This window comes from Meles meles, chromosome 3 (assembly GCF_922984935.1).
Source record: "Meles meles chromosome 3, mMelMel3.1 paternal haplotype, whole genome shotgun sequence".
Classification (NCBI taxonomy): Eukaryota; Metazoa; Chordata; class Mammalia; order Carnivora; family Mustelidae; genus Meles; species Meles meles.
In genome coordinates this window covers 112,632,429-112,652,698 of record NC_060068.1, presented here as the reverse complement: position 1 = coordinate 112,652,698, position 20,270 = coordinate 112,632,429, and the positions used below count along the sequence as shown (strand labels likewise).

Genomic DNA, 20,270 nt, shown 5'->3' with positions numbered 1-20,270 from the left:
TCCCCAGAACTTTCTCAGTGGTAGCCCTGAAAATCCCTCTCCTCGGTCCTGAGCGAACTGGGACCGTTGGCTACCCTACATCGAAGGCCCTTTGTACCTGCTAATCTACTCTAGATTACCTCTGCAGGCTGGACAGCCAGCTCTTTGGACTCTCAGAGGCCAAGCGGTGCACAATATGTGGGCGCGGAGAGACCTGTGGGCTGAGGAGGGGCCCCAGGCCAGTGCTGGGGAGTCAATTGCACCATTGCCAGCAGACGTGTCACACACACGGAGACCATGACTGCGTCTGCATGGGACGGAGCTTCTAAATGCCTGCATGGGGGCCTGAGAAATTGTGTTTGCACCGGAGTCTCTCAAACTAGCCTGATTACCTAGGTGGAGTCTTGCAGGTGGCTTTCACGAATGTGTCTCTTCACTCACCTGTCTTTCTTATTCTGTAAAATTAAACTTTTTACTCATGTACATTGTTTATAAAACTAATGAATGACTCTGCCTTCATGTCTCCAGCAGTCCTGCTGAGGGATGTGGATGGGACGTGCTGCACACAGTGGGACCCAGTGGCCTGGAGCCTGTGGCTCCCTGGGCTAGAGCCTGTGGCCTGGCTGCTGGTTGGTCATGGGCCAAGGCTCTACTGCAGGGGTCAAGCTAGCTACCACTCTGTCCTCCCTGCTCTCAGCCCGCTCCCTTGCACTCCAAAGTCCAGCCGGGCTTGTCCCCCAAGGGAGGGCTCAAAGAAGCCAGGTGGGCGGTGGACAGAACAGGTAAGCCGATGCTGACCCAGGGTTTTACAGGAAATGCTCTCAAGAGCCAGTCCTACCTCGGCCCCCTGAGACTACAGAGGAGATGAGCTGCTTGCTCCTGGGAAGCTTCCAGTCTGGTCAGAGAGATTGTTGGGTACCCAACAGACCGCAAGGGGAGTGGCAGACAGGAAGGGGACAGGCACTGGATGGTGAGGCTGTGCTCTTGGGGGCCATCAGATAAGGGCGGGCCCCCAGGTCACCTTGTATGTGTCTTAGGATGGCCAGAGACCAAATATGGGGTCCTACTGAGTGACCTGATATGGCATCCACCCCCAATAGGGGCAGATGGTCTCCAAAGCTGAGAACTCTGGCTGCTGGCTAGTTCATGGCAGCAGGATGGTGATGAATGGTCACCAGCCTTGGAAAGTTGAACACCCCTTCAGGCCCTCCTGTCTACCCTGCCCTGTCCCCCATTTATTTGGGAGTGCCAGGCTCTATACCTAACAGCATAGCCCTCACATGGCTCTCAGCATCCTCACATCTGCTCTCCTTCCCACCCTGGAAAGCCCAGAGGGAGCATTTGGAGGAGAGCTCTGGGTCCCCAGCAGAGGCAGCAATTACCCTTCACCTCCCACAGGCAAGGTCAACAGTCCCCACCAAAGTCCACCATCACCCTGATGTGACATGACTTCTCCATTGTTCTTAGTTTTAGGAAAGCAATAGCTATTCTTACCTAATGACTCCCTCCCTCTCTGCACCTAACCCCCAAACCCCAACTCTGTATCCTTATGATTCCTCATTCCATGAAGTCAACTTTCTCAGAAAAGCCTGGCACAGAATCACCACCACCTGCCGCCCGAGACTCCTATGGCCTTGGCCACTTATGTCGAGCTCCTGAACTAAGATCTCAGGCATATCCCTTCACCTGTCTTAGCAAAACTGTGGCTATTTGTAATTGCTGTGGAAGAACTCACTGTACCTGCTCTAATTCTGGGCCAATTCAGGATTGACAGTGTGAGTGAGAAGTGGTAGGGCAGAAACAGAGAAGGAGACCCAGGTCAGGCCAAAGCATTTGTCCAGAAATGGAATTGAGGACCATGACATCTAGGCTGGGGTCTGGAGGGTGGGGAAAAGCTTTTCCTGAAGGAACCCCACAAGTGGGTCTGAGAATCCCCCTGATGTAGGGTAGGAAACAGCCAGTTGCCAGGGCTGCTGCATTTTCTCAGGGACCAAGAAGATGGATTAGACTCAGGACAGCCATAGGGTGACTCCAGTCTCACGGCTAGACGTGAGGATATACCTGTGAGTGGTCCTGGCTGATAGACTCACCCAGAGTTCAGATTGCTGAGTACCCCAGGACCTAGCAGAGGGTGTGGTTTAGAGCAGGAGAACAGGAGAGTTCTTGTTGCCTTTCTCCCACAGAAGCGCAGCAGAAACGTCCTCTTTGATCCGTAGGGTCAAGATAAGGCCTAGTAGGCCAGAGTCCCCTGCAGTTGGAAGCAGGTTCATAAACACGCTGGGGTGGCTAAGCTGACCCTGCCCTGAGGCCAAGTTACAGGCCAGTCTATGTCCCATTCCCCTAGGGCCCCACCCCTTAAAACTGCAGGTGGCCTCCAGGGCATAGATGAGGCATTCCTCCCTTGAGGACCAGGCCAAACCTTACCCTACTGGGGCCCAGGAGCTTGGAGCAGCAGAGCAATATTGTCTAGGAAGAGGGGGAGCAGGGGAGCTGAAGGCAGGGGCTGAGTCCCATGGTGTCCACCACAGATGCAGCCTTTGTCACCTTCCTTCCGGGTCCCCAAATGCTAGTGTCCTGCCCCAGGCAGGCTCTTGCAAACGTCCTTCCCAGGCCTCAGTTTCTTCCTCTGCTGACAGCCTGATACTATGGGAGCCATCTGGGTACTGGGCACAGACAGGTGTGGGTTGGAATCCAGGCTCCATACTTTTTAGCTGAGTCATCGGGCAACCACCCTATACCAACTGAGCTTTGCTCACCTGGTCTGCAAACAAGGTGGTGTAGGCGCCAGTAGGATAGTGTGTTGGGGTGGGGGGAGCGGGGGTTGGCACCTGCTGCAGAGGGAGCACCCCAGACCTTTGTTGTCATTACCTAGCCAGACTTTAAGGTCCTTCCCCATTCCTCCCATTGGTGAGGGATGGAGGGATGGATTTCTGCCTCTCCTCTTATACCCAATCCCTGTGTCCTTGCCTCATTACCTCTAGTATCCCCCAACTGAAATTAAACTGTTAGCATAGACTCCCTAGGCCTGCCGCCCCCCTAAGCCTACAGAAGTGGGGGCTGCTTCTACAATCCCTACCCCCAGAATATCAGCAGAAATGGGTCTCTTGGGAGCTGCCTGGAGCTAAGAAAAAGACATGGCTGGCCAGCTATGCCCTTGCACTGCCTTAGACTTGGCCTCACAAGAGAACCCTGGCTGGCAAAGACAAATCTCATTCTGCCCTGTAGGCTTAATCCTGGAAGAGCGAGTGCACCAGCTCCCCGTTCTCTTGTCCTTGTGACCACTGCCATTAGTGGGAAGAGGTCAGTGCAGGGGTTCAATGAATTTCATGCATCCTCACCATGGAGGGTGAGTCGTGCCTGACTTAAGCAAGCACATTATATCTGACAGAGACAAAGGCTCCCTGGGTGTTTCCACAGGGCTGCTGAGGAAATCTGTATCCTGCGAATACAACTTTGGAATCTGCATATAGTGTGAAAGAAGACCAAATGGTCCCAGAGAATGACGGGCTGGGCATGGCCCAGCCCCCACAGCCAGCAGGGTTCACTTCCAGAGAAAAGACTCCACCTCTAACCAGGCCCAGGACTTTCCCTTGTGTTCGGCAGTGCCTGCCTAAGACCTCCAGAGATCTGAGGAAGCTCTTATCTTGCACACAGCTCACTGACAGATGTTGAAGACTTATCTATCAAGAAGGTATGGTTTGTATCTGTCTTCCTTGAAGATTTTCTGCCTCCTTGACCCTCTCTGTGGGCAGCTAACTTATTAACCTCTTTCTTCCTATTATCAAGTGAGCTAAATGAATAAACCAACCCAGTTAAAGTGATACCTTTGGAGTAAGGCAATGAAATGCCTATGACTAACCAGAAATGTACCCGAATGTCCATAGATTTAATAGGAGTTCTAGCTGGTATGACCATGCCCCAATTTGCCACTTTACCCCAATGGAAAGTGGTCTTAATGACAATGTTATCACAACTCCAACAAAACAGATCTTTCATTGACCTCCTAGACTCTTTAGTCAAGAGTTTCCACCATTAGTGCTTAGGCCAAAACTCTTAGGAATGAGCCACAAAAACTTTGACAGACCCCAAGAATGACCTTCAACTATTATGCCCAAATTTGGCTCCCATTATATTGATGTTGCTTTGTTCAGCCACTGACTGGCTCATGAGTTAGTGTCAGATGCTGTTCACAGTTCCTGTCTCCCCATCAGGCCTGGGCCAAGGTCCATGGCAGGGTGTGATGGGACAGATTGGAAGGTCTGGTTCTATCCCACACTGTTTCTCCAGGCCTGGTGCCCAGAACCCAGCTGCCTTGTGATGGGGAGCAAGTCGTGTTTGGGAGTTCCTCCCTAGACAAATCAGGGAGTTCTCAACTTTTTAGGACTCCTCAGATAATGGGGCGCCTGGGTGGCTCAGTGGGTTGAGCGGCTGCCTTCGGCTCAGGTCATGATCTCGGGGTCCTGGGATCGAGTCCCGCGTCGGGCTCTCTGCTCAGCGGAGAGCCTGCTTCCCTTCCTCTCTCTCTGCCTGCCTCTCTTGTGATTTCTCTCTGTCAAATAAATAAATCTTTAAAAAAAAAAAAAAAAAAGGACTCCTCAGATAAGAGCTAGAAAATGTCAGAACTTCGCCTTGGCTTTGGAGACTGGACGCCACCTGCTACTTACAGGGCATGTCCAAGATCAGGCAACAATACTTTCTGAGCTTGGCAGAATATGTCAGACTGATGCTTGCCCATTTTCTAGGTTTTTCATCATTTTCTCACTCAGCCTTTCCTTCCCCACCAGGGGTCCATACTCCTGAGAGGGCTGGGCCCAGGAAGGGGATCTAAGTCCAAGCAATTCCTGAGACTAAGACTGGGGAGAAGTGTCCATAGGGCTTGCTTTCCCTGAGTAACCCCCCTTACTGCCATGACCTCACTCCCTAGATGATGCTACTGCTATCAGCTGATTTCCCTTGGCCAGCCTGTCTGCTGCTGGGTACTGTTTATGCCTCAGGGCCAGGGACCGGGGGTGGGGAGACATGAAAAAAGCCCACATCCAGAACTCGCCCTCAGTCATTCCTTTAACTAGGCCTTATCTGAGGGGAGTACTGCCATATGGTAGTGGTTCCCAGCCTGTGGTTTTCAGAAACATACTTCTTCACAGAGATTTTGTGTGCCTAAACTCAGCCAGAACCCTGAGAAGAAACGAAGGAAACCTGCTTCATGTGAGGATATCCAAGGTTTTCCTAACACTTTTGTGCATAGACCTGTCATACAGTACACTGTAGGGCTTGTATTCAGCACCTATGTAGCTATTGCTGGCCATCAAAATAGCAAAATACTCTTGAATTGGCAGGTAAATAGCCCCAAGTCCGTTCCTAGTGTCCACCAGCCGCCCCAGCCTCTGCCTCTCAGATCTGTCCCCAACCCAGTATTTATCTATACTGTCCAATGTGGTAGCCATTGTCCACCTGGGGGCTATTTGTATTTTAACTAAGAATTCAGTTGCTCCATTGCACTGGCCACATTTCAAGCACTCAGTTGACACATGTGACTTTGCCACTGCCTACTATAGTGGACAGTGTAGAGAAAGGACATGTCCATCAGAACTAGACAGGTGATGCCTAGCACAACGGGCCTCCGGAACCGGTTTTGGGCTGGTGTCTGTGGTGGTTGTTCATGACCAGGCCAGTACCAGGTGTTAACTTTTTTGAAGTAGCATCTGAGTACACTTGGATTTGAGTTTAGCAGGACATAAAGTTTATGGCAGGGTACTCAGAACTCAAAGCGTAACACTCTCCAGGCTTTGGAGCCCCAGTACAACTCACAGCCTGGCTATAAAGCCAAGGGAAAGTGACTGCATCTATAGATGGCATCTATATGAGCATGTCTGTGTGCTAGGATTGTCCCCTCTTCCTGTCACCTTCTCCATGAACATAACTCAAGGCTTCTGCAATAGGTGTATGTCACTGCTCACCCCCAGTCAAGTGCAGGCAGGATGCCCAGAATGAGTTCATCAGAATGTCTCTATCAATAAAGTAAAACCATCTGCAGTTTATCTCTAAATAAAAGGCCACACCCTTTATAAACAATTAACTTTTTATAAAAAGACAAATGTACATATTTACAGACATGTATGTTTGTGGTCACACATGATTTAGTGATTAGATGGCATTTCCAATTTTAAAAATCACACCAAGGCTCTCACACTTCCCTCCCAGGGCCTGCTGAGGGCTGCTGGGGCCTGCCTGAGGGGGGCAGGTGGGTGCAGGGCAAGGCACAATATAAATAAATGCAAGGCTGAGAGCTTGGGGGAGTCGTTAGTGTACACCTTGATCAGGAAAGTGGCAAGGTCCACCAGAAAAAGTGCCATTTTTTTTCCCAAGCCCCTCAGCCCGAGCAGGGCAGAGCTCCTCTGAGGCTGAGGGAGCACTGTCCTGCAGGGCCCCATTTTCCTTCACATTTCCCTGGCTTTGGAACAGTCCTCAGGGCTCAGCTGGGAAGGGAGGGGGGTTCTTTGGGAACAGGATTCACTTAGTGCAATCGTCTCTTAGTGCAGAGCCAGCCCTGGGGTCAGCGCTGTGTTTTTCTGAGGTCACTGGTCTGTTCCCTTGGGCCACCTCAGTGACAGTGAGACCCTCTCTCAGCAGCTGGACTTAGAGGGAAAAGCTGGAGGCTGACTCCTCTCTGAGACCTCCACCTGACACGTCCTTCTTAGAACCCCATCTTCCCAGGAGCCAGGGCCAACTTTACCCCGCAAGATAAGCCTAGACCATGGCCTGACTGACTGCAAGAGGTCACTATCCTAAGAAGGGAGGCCCCATCCCTGCTCAGCAGTGGAGCAACACTCTGCCATGTCAAGGCCCACAGGAGTCCTGTTTCTCTACATCACAGCTACCGTGATGCCAGGTCCTGCTTGCCTAGGGGAGTAAAAGGGGGCTGGGGCCCAGCTACGGCGCACAAGGAATGGCCTGGATAGAGGGCAGCCTGACTGGGGGCAACAGGCCCTCTAGCCAGTTGGGGTCCATGGTCTTCAGATCTGAAGGTATCAGTCCAATATACCCTAGAAGATGTGAAGAAGGTTGTATGAGGATGGAGGATGAAGACAGATGTGTTCTCCCGCCCCCTCAGCCTATCCCGGCCACAGACACAACTGCCTCTACTGTCCACCCGCAGCAGTAAGGCCCCCTCATCTTTAGGCAAACCTAAGTACTTGGGAGCAGCAGCCAATTCACAAGAAGCATTTAAGAAAAGTGGTTTGCCTCTGCTGCTCGCTGGCCCAGTCCCCCACCCTTTCCCACCCTCTGCAAGCTTCTCCCTTGTCGGGAGAAATCCTTAGCTCCAAGGACTTCTTACCTCCAGGGCTGTCAACTTCTGGCTCCTCCTTGCAGCTGAAGTCTCCATAGAGAGGGGTGGGCTGGGCCCCGGGTTCATTGAGCAGGTATCCCTTCCCATCCACGTTTGTTGGCTGCCACCCCGTCTGCTCCAAGAGCTGTGGACAGAGGAGCAAGAAGCCATCAGCTTACTTCCAGTGCAAACTCATCCTCTGGCCCTGCCTTCAGTGAGCCAAAGCTTCCCTGCCAGCCTCATACCCTTGGCCCTTTGCATATTCTCAGGTGGATGCAGTTGTGGAATGAGGTTAGGAAAAGGCCTGGGAAGGGAGGCTCTGCTCTGGACTCCCACTCCCACATTTACCCTCTGGCACAGAATCTCCAAGACTTTCCCCTCAACTTGGGGAGGAGGACATACCAACTGGGAATGTGGCTTAACGCAATGGGTAGCATCATGACTCAAGAAAAGATGTCTAGGGGCGCCTGGGTGGCTCAGTGGTTAAAGCCGCTGCCTTCGGCTCAGGTCATGATCTCAGGGTCCTGGGATCGAGTCCCGCATCAGGCTCTCTGCTCAGCAGCAAGCCTGCTTCCCTCTCTCTCTGCCTGCCTCTCTGCCTACTTGTGATCTCTCTCTGTCAAATAAGTAAATAAAAAATCTTTAAAAAAAAAAAAAATATTAAAGAAAAGATGTCTAGAAAACCTGGAGATAAAGAGCTACAGCTATGTTTCAAGTTATCTATGCTGATGAAACAGAGCCTGGGCACAACTACTGCAAAAATGTTTTTATATTCACTTTTAAAACGGAAGAAAAAAAAAAAAAAGAAAGAAAAAAAACCCTGGAGAATAATTTGCTTAAAAAAAAAAAGAAAAGAAAAAGGGAATAAACCCCATCAGATTACAGATCCCAAAGACTGATTATGAAAACCTAACGTGCACTCCCTAACCAGCGGGGCAGCAGGCCTGGGGCATGCTGGGGCAGAGGATGCAGGCCAGGGACCCAGTGCAGAGAGGGGCTGACTCAGCACTGTTTCAGGCTCTGGAGCTTTGCTCCTGGGCAGGTGGTCAGAGAGCAGGCCTCCCTCCTATCCTCACTTCCACGGTGTCTCTCCCAGTAGCCGAGGAGGGCACCATAGGTGTGACACCTGTAGGACTATGCAAGCAGTCCAGTTATAGGAGACGCTGCTACGCCCTCTGATTTGTAGGCTCTGAGTGGCTTTCTCTCTCCTAAGCAGCCACTTTGAAAGAGTGCCCAGGGAGGAATGGGCTTTACCTTCATGATGTCCTCAGTTAATTTCCCTTCTTCATCCTCATCAGTTGTGGCTGTGGGTGGGAAGAGCAAAGAGACTGGCTCAGCCCTGCAGCTCGGGCACCACCAGTGCCCTCACCTTTCATGCACGCACACACACTGGCCTCCCAGCAGACATCTGCGACCGCAGAGATCCCAGAGCAGGACACAGTCCTAGTGACTCAGCCTCCCGAACCCCGAAGCCACACCTCTTCCCACCCCCCTGCTTCCTTCCTCACCCTCAGAGACTGGGCTGCAGAGGAGCCAGGAAAACTAGCCATCAGAGACCAAAGTGCAGCCCCCGGCTACCTCTCTCTTTTCTCCAGCACAGTCAGTTCCATCAGTGCCTGGTGGAGTTCTGAGCATCCATCCTCTCTCCCTCAGGGAACCCTTCCCACGACCCAAACAAGAGGCAGGCAGGCAGCCCTCAAAAGTACATACCTTCTGAAGTGGAGGGCATGGGTGACACCTGGAAGTGGTAGAGGTCACTGGTGCTATCGGGCATAATTTCCACTGGGATGTGCCAGTCAGGGAGCGTACTAGTAACGGCACACGGGGACAGTGCTAAAGGACAGGAGAAACCGCAGGTCAGAACTGTGGGCTTTCTCAGTTTGCAGGACACCCAGCAGCCCTGGCCCTGCTGCCTGCTCCAACTGGCTACTGTCCTCAAGCACAGTGCCCCCTAGACCCAAGAGAAGGAGCCATCCCTGTGACCTATGTGCTTTCATGCCAGACTGGCCCAGCTCACCTGGAGTTAGGTCCCGCTCAACCTCATAGCCCTGGGCAGTATAGCTGCTGTGGTCATCGGGCAGGGTAGAGCTGCTGAGCGCATCAGAGAAGGTATCAGGACTGGAGTCACCACATGGCTGCAACAGGAGGGAGGCGCTCAGGCCCAGGCTTGCTGTGGCATTTCTTCCCCTGCCCACCCTGACTCCCAGGAGACCAAAGACTAGCAGCTTAGAACCACACTCACCTTCCTCTTGGCCTTGCTCTTAGCATCTCGGCTGGACTTGGACTTCCTCTCTGTGAAGCAGATAGGCTGTCAGTCTTGGGACAGGCACATCAGCCCCAGCAGCCCTTCTCACCTCCTCCCTATCCCCCTCCCTAATTGCTACCCAAGGACCCAGAGCTCTTGGCTACCTTTCCTCTGGTTCTTGGTGAGGGGCGGGAGCATTCGGTAGACCCGCACGGCTGAGCTGCCCTTGTTCCTGCTCTGGTCCTTCACTTCCTCAATGTCTGGCAGGGAGTTCATAGCACAGCGAAAGTTGGCCTTCCACGTCTTGGGATCTGGCTCCTTTTCCCCTGCTTTGTATCGGCCTAGTGGGCAGAAGAGGGAAGAGGACTGTCAGGGCCATAGGTGGGGATCTTCAGCTGCCCCCTGGCCTGGGAGGAGGAAGACAAGAGTCCCCCTGAGCTGTTATGCTGCCAGAGACCCACACTGGCCAAACAGCCAGTATTCCTGAGTGACCATCTGCAGGCCTAAGGAATTCTCAAATGCCCAGGCTCGGCTCAGACACATTCAGCAGGCCTCTCCGAAGGGCCCAGCCAGAAGCACTAGAGGGCCCATGTGTCCTGAAGTGCTGTATTGGTACTATACCATGACCAGTCTCCCTGCTTGGGCTGTCAGCAGTCAGAGAGCAAGTAGGGACTAGGGTTTATCTGATATTTCCAAACACAGGAGTGGACAAAGAGTAGGCATCAAAGAACAGTTACTGATAGACATGCTGACTGATCTGAGATGGACCAAGAGCCCCAGCCCTCAGGGATAAAAGGAGGCTGCTAACTCTATGGGCCTTGGGCCAGGACCTTGGTGATCATCAAGAAAATGAAAGACCTGGGTCTCTTTCAGTATCCCAGCTCACAAGTGCTTGTGCCAGGGGGAGCTTTCAACCAGCCATGAACTCCCTGAAATCATACTTTCTAAGATACTGACTTTGCAAATTCCTTTAAGAACTTGGTGAAATGATGGACCTCTTCCCCCAGAAATACAAGTCCGCCCCCTCCTCGCCCCCAGTTCGGTATACAGTCTCAGGAACTCAGAGACCCCAACAAAGAACCTCTGTGTTAACAGAAGTGACTCCCCTTGTCTCTTCCCTGGACCCTTCAGGGCTGGACCTGGGCACACACCTGTGTGAATGGCCCAGCTTCGGAACAGACAGGCATCCTTGTTAATGTCCCAGCCATGTTTGGCAGCGTGCTTCCATGGAATCTGGAAGATCATCTCCTCCTGAACGGCACACACACACATACACACACATATACAAGGCTGTGTCATCTCAGAGGCCACAGGCTTTTTGCATGAGTCTGCCCAGCCCCCCAAGTCTGGGAAAAGTTTGACTTCCCCTTTTCACCTTGACATCTGGCTTGGGTTGACCCATCCTGAGAATGGCTTAAACAGACAACTGTATAGCTCTCAATCTCTCAGTAGGGGCTCTGGGTTCTGAAGAGCTATATCAGCTCAGCAAAGGTCTCCCTCTGCCTGTTACAGATGTGTGGGACCCACACAGAGCACGTTGGGATGCTCTCTGGCTTTCAGCAGCAACATGGAAGGGAGGACTCCATCCATCATAAAGGGCTGCTTAGGACACCTGGGACCACTGGCTCCTACACAGGGGGTCCTGGCCATATACCTGAGGGAGCCCTCTGCCAGTCTTGGATGCTGACTACCTGTGTGACACTGGCACTGTCACCATACCTCTTGGTCCCTCACTGGTCTCTGTGAAACGAGAAATCACAGTGACAAATATAAAGACTAAGCCTCACTTTTGTCATGACTGGTGGTTAACGCTATGGATTTTTGAGTCTGACTATTCAGGTTCAAATCTTGGCTTTATCACTCCTGTGAACTCACTGTCTACCTCTCAGTGCCTCAGTTCCCTTATCTGAAAATGGAGATATTACTAGGATCTACTTCACAGGGCTAGTGTGAGGACTCAGTGACGCAATATAAGTAAAAGACTTAGCACAGTGTCACACTCACTTGTAGGGAGTGTACCCTAAACATGAGCTATCATTATGAATATTATTATTACTACTAAGTCTGTAGGGTCTGTGTTGCCGTTTGTGCACCAGCATGAGGTTTCCTGGGCCTGGGCCAACAGAGCAAGGTTAATTTTTGGGTCTGCTGCTGAACCAGCCATACTTCTTGTCTCTAGTGCCCACTTCTCTGTCTCCTAGCTGACGGGAACCCTGTAGGATGCTGTGTGTTTGTAGTCTCCCTCAGAAGAGATCAGAACTTCTGGCTCTGCAGATGCTGGGAGGGTCCTGCTGTTAGAAACTGTCAGTGCCCTCAGGTGTGTGCCCCCTCCATTCCGAAAAAGGAAGGCAAGCAGAAGTTGGCTAAGTGCAGTCCAAGGCTGGGCCTTGCATCCCCCCTGCACGCAGGACCCACTGGGAAGCACATCTGCCTCCTCCCCATCACTTCCCTTTTTGAGCTGTATCTGAACCCTTGGTCCCCCAAAGAACATGTGTTAAAATAGCGGCAGAAAAACCCAAAAGGTTACACTCACTTTATTGATCCAGATCAGCCCTGGGATCTGGTTGGAATTAATCTGCATCTCTAGCCAGGGTCTCATGCGCATGCGAGTGATGGGCATGTTGGCTGTAAAGAGAAAACAGAGGCTCTGGTTTGGAGTCTGTAGAGCAGCCCCTTAGGCACTACTTGCCGGCCACCTATCACTACCCCTACACCCACCCCCATCCCTCCAAGGTCATTCAGTTACTTTCCTATGCCTTCCACCAGGTACCAAGTACTACAATCATGGGGGAAGGGGCTTTCACTGTTATAAAACTGCCCTCCAAATATTTTCAGCATCTTGGGCAAAAACACTTAAGCCCCTTCCCCCACACTCCTTTAAACACTCTTGGGAGGAGACAGGAATGCAAGTGATAGTTTCAGAATTTATGTGGAGGAAAAACTGATAAAATACACAGATATCTTAATACCAGAACTTTCCTCCCAAATTCAAACCCTTTGGGAAGGGAGAGGCTTTTTTTTTTTTTTGTTGATGCCAGTAAATTCCCCTACTTGAGTTTCTGCCACTACCACTAGCTGTGCACCTTCCCTAGTGGCAGGCAGTCACCCCGCACTCTACCCGTCACTCCACCCCCCCCCCCCCATCTAATCTACGCTGCTCCAGACAAGGTACCCCTCGGGCCCCGCTCCCCTCCTCCGCTTGGTAGCCGAAGGAACACCTGTGGCGCCTCTTCCATAGCCCCAGCAGGTCCGCCAGCCATCCAGGGCATCAAGCCCCAGCCCCCAACACCTGCACGTACAGCCTGAAACCTAAGGCCTGGGCGCAGAGCTGGGACCGCCGAAAGCCCGCGCGAGGAGCACGGGGCGCCCACGCGCGGACGTACACTCGAGTCCCCGGCACCGCTCACGGATGCGCGCGACAAACCTATCGAGCCATCCAGAAGGCGGGTGGCTCCGCGCACAGAGATCTGCGACAGCCGCCGGGCGCCGGCAACCTCGGCTCGTGGGCGGTCCACGCCGAGCGGCCCGCCCTCCCCGCGCTGCCGCTCGCCGCTCCTCCAGCGCCCTCCCGAGACCGCGCGGGGGCCCAGGCAACGCCGCGCGCCCGCGACTCTCCCGGCTGGGGTTGTCGGCCCCCACTTCCTGGTGCCCTGCGCGCCTTTGTTCGACGCCACCGGTCCTCCCCTGCAGCGAAGGCGGGCTCACCTCGGCAGCGGGCGCGATCCAGCGGCGGCGCCCGAAGGTCCTGGCGCGGCTGCGGCAGCTGTGTCCGCGCCGGGAGCGCAGTTCCGGGAGGTAGCGCGGGAAGGCAGAGGATGCCCGGGTCGAGAGGCCGTTGGGCACGGCTGGCCTTGGCTTGGCACAGCTCCCGCTGGCCTCTGCTCGGCCGGGTTTAGGCACACGTCCTGCCTCGACGAAGGAGTGGCGCGCTCTGCCCGGGCAGCGGCGCCGGCGAGAAATCTAAACACTTAGCGGGATTCCCCCAACCCAGGCCCGACCCCGCCTCCTAAAGAGCCGCGAGGGCGCCTATTGGTCGGTGCCGCCCCATCATTTCGGGGAAATCAGGCTGTTGTAGAGCTAGCGGCGAAGGGGAAGTACAGGGCGGCTGCTCCTCCCCACCCCCTCCGGCCCGGCGCCGCCGCCCTGGGGCGACCGCGGTCCCTCCCCGTCCGCTCCCACTCCACCCCCACACCAGCTAGCCCGGGAGAAAGCTGTCCTGGAAAGCCGAAGGCCCCCGGCCCGCAGTTACTCCCCTCACTCCGTATTCTCCCAGCCTGCTTGATCCTGTGGCCAACTCTTCACCCTCCTCTCCTGGGGGTGGGGGACTTCTGTCTTCTGAGCGCAGGTGAGGTGGCTACCCGGGCACCTGCCGTCCTCTTCAGGGTGAACATACCGGGATTGAATCCCCGTAAACTAGCCTGGTTCCTCAATTCTGCTCATGGAGTGCCGAGAAAGAAGGGCCTGGGCCCTCAAACTCCCCCCTTCTCGAGCGGTGACCCACCTCCAGGGCACTCACCTCCCTTGACGAAGTAAGGTAAAGCCTAATCTGCCTGGGGTGCTGCCTGGGGCTGCCGGAGGAGAGGAAATCCCGGTTTGGTCGCTGTAGGTGCACCTGACATGGGACTGGGAACGTCAGTCTCCTCAACTATAAAATAAGAAGCCCCATCTCGCTGGTTTACAGGGACAGAGAAATTATGTCTGTAAAACACTCTGCCGCACTTGGGGACAGCAGGTGCTCGTGGCTTTTGAGGTCCCTGCCCAGAGACTAACAATGGCAGAGAGGCACCTCCCCCTCTTGTGGGTCTACATCCTTGGAACTGCCATTCAGCGGACCTTAGGGAAAGGAAGGATTTCAGAGAAGCCCCGACTGCTGAGTTGGGATAGGGCTTGGGTAGCCTTGTTCCTGCTAGCACTCCAGCCTTAGGCCACCTACACAGCCTCACATGGCCCTTGCATTGGGAGTTCCTTCGTAGCTGCATTGGTATTGCCTGGGGTCCTCAGCAGAGAGATTCTGGGCAGCATGGGGGAAATTGCTTAGGGATGGCCAAGGCCATGGCCTTGAGTGGCCAAAGAGTTGAGGAACCCAGGTCCCAGGCTCTTGGGAAGGGCAACTACTTAACTCTTGTGCTTTATAGTAGACCTTGCCCCACTTGTACTCCTAGAAACTGGACTGAGTGTTCATTTTCCATCCAGATCTCTGGCCCAGCAGGTTCCTTCCTCACCTTCCCCAAAGTTGCTGACTCAGAAGTCCATTGCTCCCACAGCCTGGGCTGGCCGTGTCATTCCCCTCACCCAGCTCTCCCTTCACAGCAGCAGCACCCAGTTGCAATGGTGCAGGCTATAAATAGACTCGTTGATGCAGCATTCCACCTGTCAGTCACTCTACTGACTCCCTCCCACAGAGGAAATGGATGGGTTAATCCAATTCTGGTGCACTAGAGTCTGATGCTGTGATAACACGATGCTTGGTTCCCAAGAGACCAGCAAGAATGGGTCAGAGCTGTTTCCCAGAGTGTGGTGGGTGCAGTCACTTAGAGAGGCAAAGAGGCAGGAGGAACTGCAAGGAAGGAGCCTCGCTGGCTGTTAAGAAAAATGGAAGATCCAGAAACCCAGGAAGGCATAGAAGGAGTGCTTTAAATGGCAGATGGAGTGGTAACCCACTACAGAAATCAAGACCTTTGGAGCCAGAAGAGCAGGAAGCAGGTGGCTCCTGAGTTGTGAAGTCTGTTCTCTATGCAGCAAATGGATGCTTGTCCTGTCTCTAAGAACCTGATATAGCGACTGGAAAATTCAAAATGAGATCAGGGAAAGGAAGTTTGGACCTCATGTGTCTCAGGAATTGATCAGAATGACCCTTAAAAGGCAATAGGAGCCTGTAAAAAGTGCTTTAAAACAAGAACTTTATTTTAATTCACAGATAATCATCTGTATCTGTATATCTTTCCATGTCATGAAGTGTACTTCTACAATACTACAATACAATTTGTAATGGTACATATTATTCCCTAATAAGGATAAATAAAATCTTACTGATTAATCTCCTGTTATAGGATATTTAGGTTATTTCCATATTTTCCTAATACAGACAACACTGTGTAGCTAAATCTTGCCCATGTCAATTTTTTTGCTTAGGAGAAATTCCCCAATGTTAGAATTTACTGATGAAATTGTCATTTACATCTTTGAAGGGGTATTTGATCTTTTTTTTATCTTTTTAACTACTAAGTCTAGGAATTCTTTTTTGATACTGAAGCCTGTAAGAATCTGCTTATATGATCCAGGGTGCTACACTACCAGTCAATGAAGTAAAACTACACCCCAGTTAAGTGTCCCAAATTTTTGTTGTAACAGCTCTTGAATCCGTTCTAAAATGTATCACACATTCCCTATGATGCTAAGCAAAACAGAGCCTTCCCTAGGTTTTTCTTAGTAATTCAGGGCCAGGCCTTTAGGCCTCTCTGACTCAAAATACTCATCTTCAATCTTTTCAGCCATCCTTGCGAACAGTTAGCCTCCCAACACAAGCTCTGATTGCCTTTTGGACACTACACTACAGCCCTATCCACAGATTCACAGAGACACAAGCAAAACTCTTGGCCTCCCTTCCCTTTCTACACTGCCCCTAGCAGCTTTCTCTCATCCTAATTCCAGCTCCTTCCTGGTTAAACTCTTTTCCTATCCTCCTCCCTTCTTTGCCTCACCTGGTCCTCCAGATCTTTCTTCCCTGCATCCTTGTGTTTTCACATACCAGGACCAGACTGTTACTGCCACAGCCTATCCTCAGGCCTCCCTCCCTCCAGGGCGGGCCTGCCCCTCTAGGAGCCTCTGCACTAGGATGATATGCCTAACTCTGTTTGATTCCCTAAAAATTTGGGTCCACCAGGAGCTTCTGAGTTTTCCCCAGACTCCTTAGCCCCACATTCAGGTCGCTGCTTACTCTGATTTCCCAGGTACTATACCAACCTGATCTCCCCAGCTACCCTACCCTTGGCAGAAACTAGAGAACAGTGGGAAAGAATACAGGATTTGGGTCTGAAAGCCTGGGTTCATGTGCTTTTGCCACTTGCTGTGTGGCCCTAGGCTTTTGCCACTTGCCATGTGGCCCTAGGCAAGTTACTGTTCCTCTCTGGGCCTCCGTGTTCTCTGTAAAAGAGACAGTCTGCCCATCTCTTCTAAGCATTATGAAGATGAAATTGGACAGACTATCAAACTTTCTAAATGGTAAAACGTGAGCAAAATGACATGTATTAACAGTAGTGCATAAACCTCTCACTGCAGTTCTGTTCTTTGAACACACTATCTTTCCCTTCATGTCTTTGCTCCTTCCATTTGCTCCTCATCCCTATCTTCCTCTGGTGTTGGGCAACACTCACACAACATACCCCTCTCAGCCTCATTCCCCATCTTCCTCTCCCCATCCAACACACAAAGTGTCAGTCTCCATTTCTGGGCCCAGAGGAAATTCTTGGTCCTCTAGGAAGAACCCCCAAAGCTGCCAGACCAAATTCCTTCCCTGCCTTCTAAAGCCCTGGTTCTTAACTTTCATGCTTCCTTTTCTGCACTCACCACCCGGGTGGTGAACTTCTAGAGAACAAAGTCTGCATTTTTCTGCAAGAGACCTACCTGAGTAGGTTCCTCACATCTGCGGGTGGAGTTAGCTGGGGTTAGCTCTGGTCTCACTCACAGCATGCCTCCCTCCATACCATTACTTAATAAGGATAATTTGCACTGTATTAGGCCCTGGAGTTTTCTAGGTTGGCAGAGCCTCCTTTGAGGTGATTTCTGCAATAGGGATGCAGGGGTCAAGATCACTCCTATAGGAGCCTCTTCCCCATGACCATTCCAGTCTGTAGCTCCCTCCCTTGGGCTCTCAGAACACAGTGTTCACCCCCTGGGGAGGTGGGGCTCCAGTTAGCTCTGAAGTGCAGAGCTCAGCCAGGCTTTCACCAGGTTTTCGAAAGTAGGAGGGCACTGGGTCCCTATGGAGCAGGCTACCCAGAGAGAAAGCCATGGTCCCCAAAGCAGATGAACCCACAGCATGCCTTCTAGCCTTCCAGGTCCGAAGGGAGGGCTTTCTAAGATACTCAAAATTCCTTCCAGCCATCATTTCTATTTTGACAGCGAACCTGGAGGCAGTCAGTCCTAAACTGTGAAGTGCAGAGCACAAATCAGGCATAAAAATTGTCCGAAAGCACGCAAAAGCTTGGAGAATCCAGCCATCACCCTGCCTGAAAGGAACCTAGTTGGAAGAAGGAAAGTCATTTCTTAATTCATTCAACAAATATGAATCGCACTCCTGCTCTGGGTCAGCTCCAGGTTTGGCTCAAGAAGAGCCCCTCCCCTCTCACAACTCTGGCAAAAATGCTGTATGACACAGCAAAATAAGCGTTGTGCTCTTACAAAAATCCTAAATACAGAGTGGGAGGCTGCAGCTGGCTGCACCTAGGGGGCCCTGTGATGGAAGAGTGGGCCAGGAATCGCTCCAGCGTTGTGGACTGTTCCGGAACCACGGAGGGGGAGCGGGTGTCAGTGTGGGCTGCCGCTGATGCCCTGTGCAGTTTCATTTCTTATAAACACTGGGTTGGGAGGAAAGAGGCCTCAGCTCTCCATCCGCCCCGTGGGGCCCGGGGCCGGGGGCGGGGGGTGCTCTGGGGCCAGGCCTGGAGGCCAAGTCCCGGAGTGACTCCGCCTCGAAGAAACATCCTCCCCGCCCCCCACACGAATGGGTGGTTCGGTAGCGCCTGCGCCCACTGTCGTTCGCCTAGAGCGCTCCTGGCAGAATTCTAGGCTTTCCTGGGGGCAGCAGCACCCCTACTTCGCCCTGGGGAACTCGAGTCCTGATCTGGAGCCCCTCGCCTCCAGGTGACCCACGCTCGCGCTGCCCCAACCTGATCTGAGCGCGCGTGTGGTGTGTGTGTATGTAGGGGAGGGGGCACAAGCCTTTCAGGCTAACTTCCACATTCCTGCTCGGCCCCGGCTGGGGGTGAGTCCGGGTAACCCGCCGGCTTCCTGGAAAGGGAGGGAGGGCGGAGAAAAGCAAAGCCTCCCAGCCGTGCCGCCCTGGTGGCTGCCTGGGACCGCCCCCCCCCCCCCCTCCCCAGCTGGCTGCCCTGCCCGTGCCAGGCAGCTCACCTGCCTGCAGCCCAGGGCACTTCCTTCTCCACCCCTCCCAACCTCCCGCTGCGGGCTAAGCGTTTTCAGCCAGCTTCGCAGTTCCAGGCTCCGTGAGCTTGGGCAAGCTGTTGAACTGTTATTTATGCCATTATCACCCCCACCCCTTCCGCGTGATGAAGCTAGCAACACTCGGGGTGCAGAGCTCTTTGTAAATGCCCCTGCCATTCCTTCTCTCCCCACTGGGTGGCGGGCACACAGTAGGGCGCCCACAAATGGCGCCCACCTCTGGACTGCTGCAGCGGAAGGCCGCGTTTCGTGACCCCCCGCCCCGGGGGCACTCCGCAGTCCGCTGCAGCCCGGGCTACTCGGGCAGGACTCGAAGCTATCCTGTGGGAGGCGTGGGTGTGCTGAGCCGCTGGGCGGCCGCCGCCAGTCGGGCTCCGCAGGTGGGGGAGGGGCCGGCCAGGCCGCCCAGAAGAGACCAGCCCACCTGCGCGGGCCCCAGCCCCCACTCCGGGTACTGCGGGGCAGCGCCGGAGGGGCGGGGCCTGGGTTTCGGTTTCTTGCTAACGCGGCTGCCACAGGGAAACCAAGGAATTTCCGGGAACCGCGCCGGGATCGCTGAGGTTCGCGCGGCAGCAGCGGGTGACGGGCGGCCGTCCAGTGTCGAGGGCCAGTGGCCCTCTGGAAGTTCCAAGAGGAGCTGGGGAAAACCGGTCCCGGAAAAGCCCCACCTGAATGCACCTGTCCCAGCTCCCAAACAGAAGGGGCGCTGTAGGAGTGTGTGAGGGGGCTGTGCATGGGCAGGTGGAGTCTGAGATGTCGGGAGGACCCTCAAACGGATGAGCTCTCCAGTTGTATCACTGAGTGTATGTCACGTCTCGTTTTATTGCCTCCATAGCTCTTATCATTGCTGAAATGATCCCCTCTATGTACTTTACTTATTTATTTATTGGACGATTCCTCCTTCTATGACTTGGAGCTCCTGGAGTGTGCAGCCCTGCCCCACTAGGGCCTAGAACAGGAGGGCCTTAACCACAAGAGGGTCTCCGTATTAATTGAATGAGTGAAGAAATGGAGTGAGAAGCAGTGAGGGCAGGCCTTATGGCCCTCTGACTCGCTTCCAGGAGACCTCTGGGCCCAGCTCTCCTGTCTCCCTACCCCAGTCAAGTCCTGATGGCCCCAGCTAACAAAGCCCCCCCCCCCCCCCGCCCTCCCCTCAGTAGAAGAGGCATAAGGGAGGTTATCCCCTGTAGGAGGGAGTCCCCTGTAGCTCCCTGAGAACTGCCCTCCAGATGGGGTGGTTGGGCAGTGAGCAGACTGTAGTCACCACAGAGGAATGTTGGCTGTGGGGGTCGGCCACTTCCTTCTCTCCTCAGTGCTTGCAGCTCAGGCCAGGCATGATTGTGGGTTGGGCCTGGATCTGAGCCAGGAAGGATGGGAGTTTGGAACGTGAGAAGAGTCCTGGCCTCTTCAGACCAAAGCAATGCCTGGAGTCAGGGTGGGCAGGGTCACAGAAATTCTTGCTTTTGAGACCCTGAGTCTGTGACAGGGATCTCCTTTCCAATAGCTTGAAGACCATGACTCATGAAAAGACAAACAAGT

The 20,270-nt window shown here is 53.4% G+C and overlaps 2 protein-coding genes across 6 annotated transcripts in view; one reads left to right on the top strand and one right to left on the bottom strand.

Annotated features, from left to right (window-relative positions):
* The window catches only part of LOC123938779, a 137,577-nt gene that overhangs the window by 67,018 nt on the left and 50,289 nt on the right, over positions 1-20,270 (top strand). The window contains exon 4 of one of the 5 annotated variants that reach the window (XM_046000475.1): positions 3,397-3,791. The exons of the other annotated variants lie outside the window; for them this stretch is intronic. Within the exon in view, the coding sequence (XP_045856431.1) occupies positions 3,397-3,405 (9 nt within the window). The 3' untranslated portion in view covers positions 3,406-3,791. Of the gene's footprint in view, positions 1-3,396; positions 3,792-20,270 lie in introns of those variants that run through there. 5 annotated transcript variants of the gene reach the window in all.
* On the bottom strand, positions 6,041-14,388 carry IRF1 (interferon regulatory factor 1). Its single transcript, XM_046000462.1, has 11 exons — positions 14,068-14,388; positions 13,257-13,927; positions 12,085-12,176; positions 10,703-10,802; positions 9,716-9,892; positions 9,549-9,598; positions 9,324-9,441; positions 9,017-9,139; positions 8,561-8,610; positions 7,316-7,451; positions 6,041-7,022 (listed from the first exon to the last, which is right to left on the bottom strand). The coding sequence occupies exons 3-11, from the start codon at positions 12,169-12,171 to the stop codon at positions 6,910-6,912; spliced, it is 954 nt and encodes a 317-aa protein (XP_045856418.1). The 5' UTR covers positions 12,172-12,176; positions 13,257-13,927; positions 14,068-14,388; the 3' UTR covers positions 6,041-6,909.

Excerpts from the sequence above, each read along its gene's own strand:
- IRF1 (XM_046000462.1), bottom strand. The coding sequence starts at position 12,171 with ATGCCCATCACTCGCATGCGCATGAGACCCTGGCTAGAGATGCAGATT. Across the intron at positions 8,611-9,016 it reads CATGCCCTCCACTTCAGAAG|CCACAACTGATGAGGATGAA; the intron begins GTATGTACTTTT and ends TCCCACCCACAG. Across the intron at positions 7,023-7,315 it reads AGAAGTTGACAGCCCTGGAG|GGTATATTGGACTGATACCT; the intron begins GTAAGAAGTCCT and ends CACATCTTCTAG.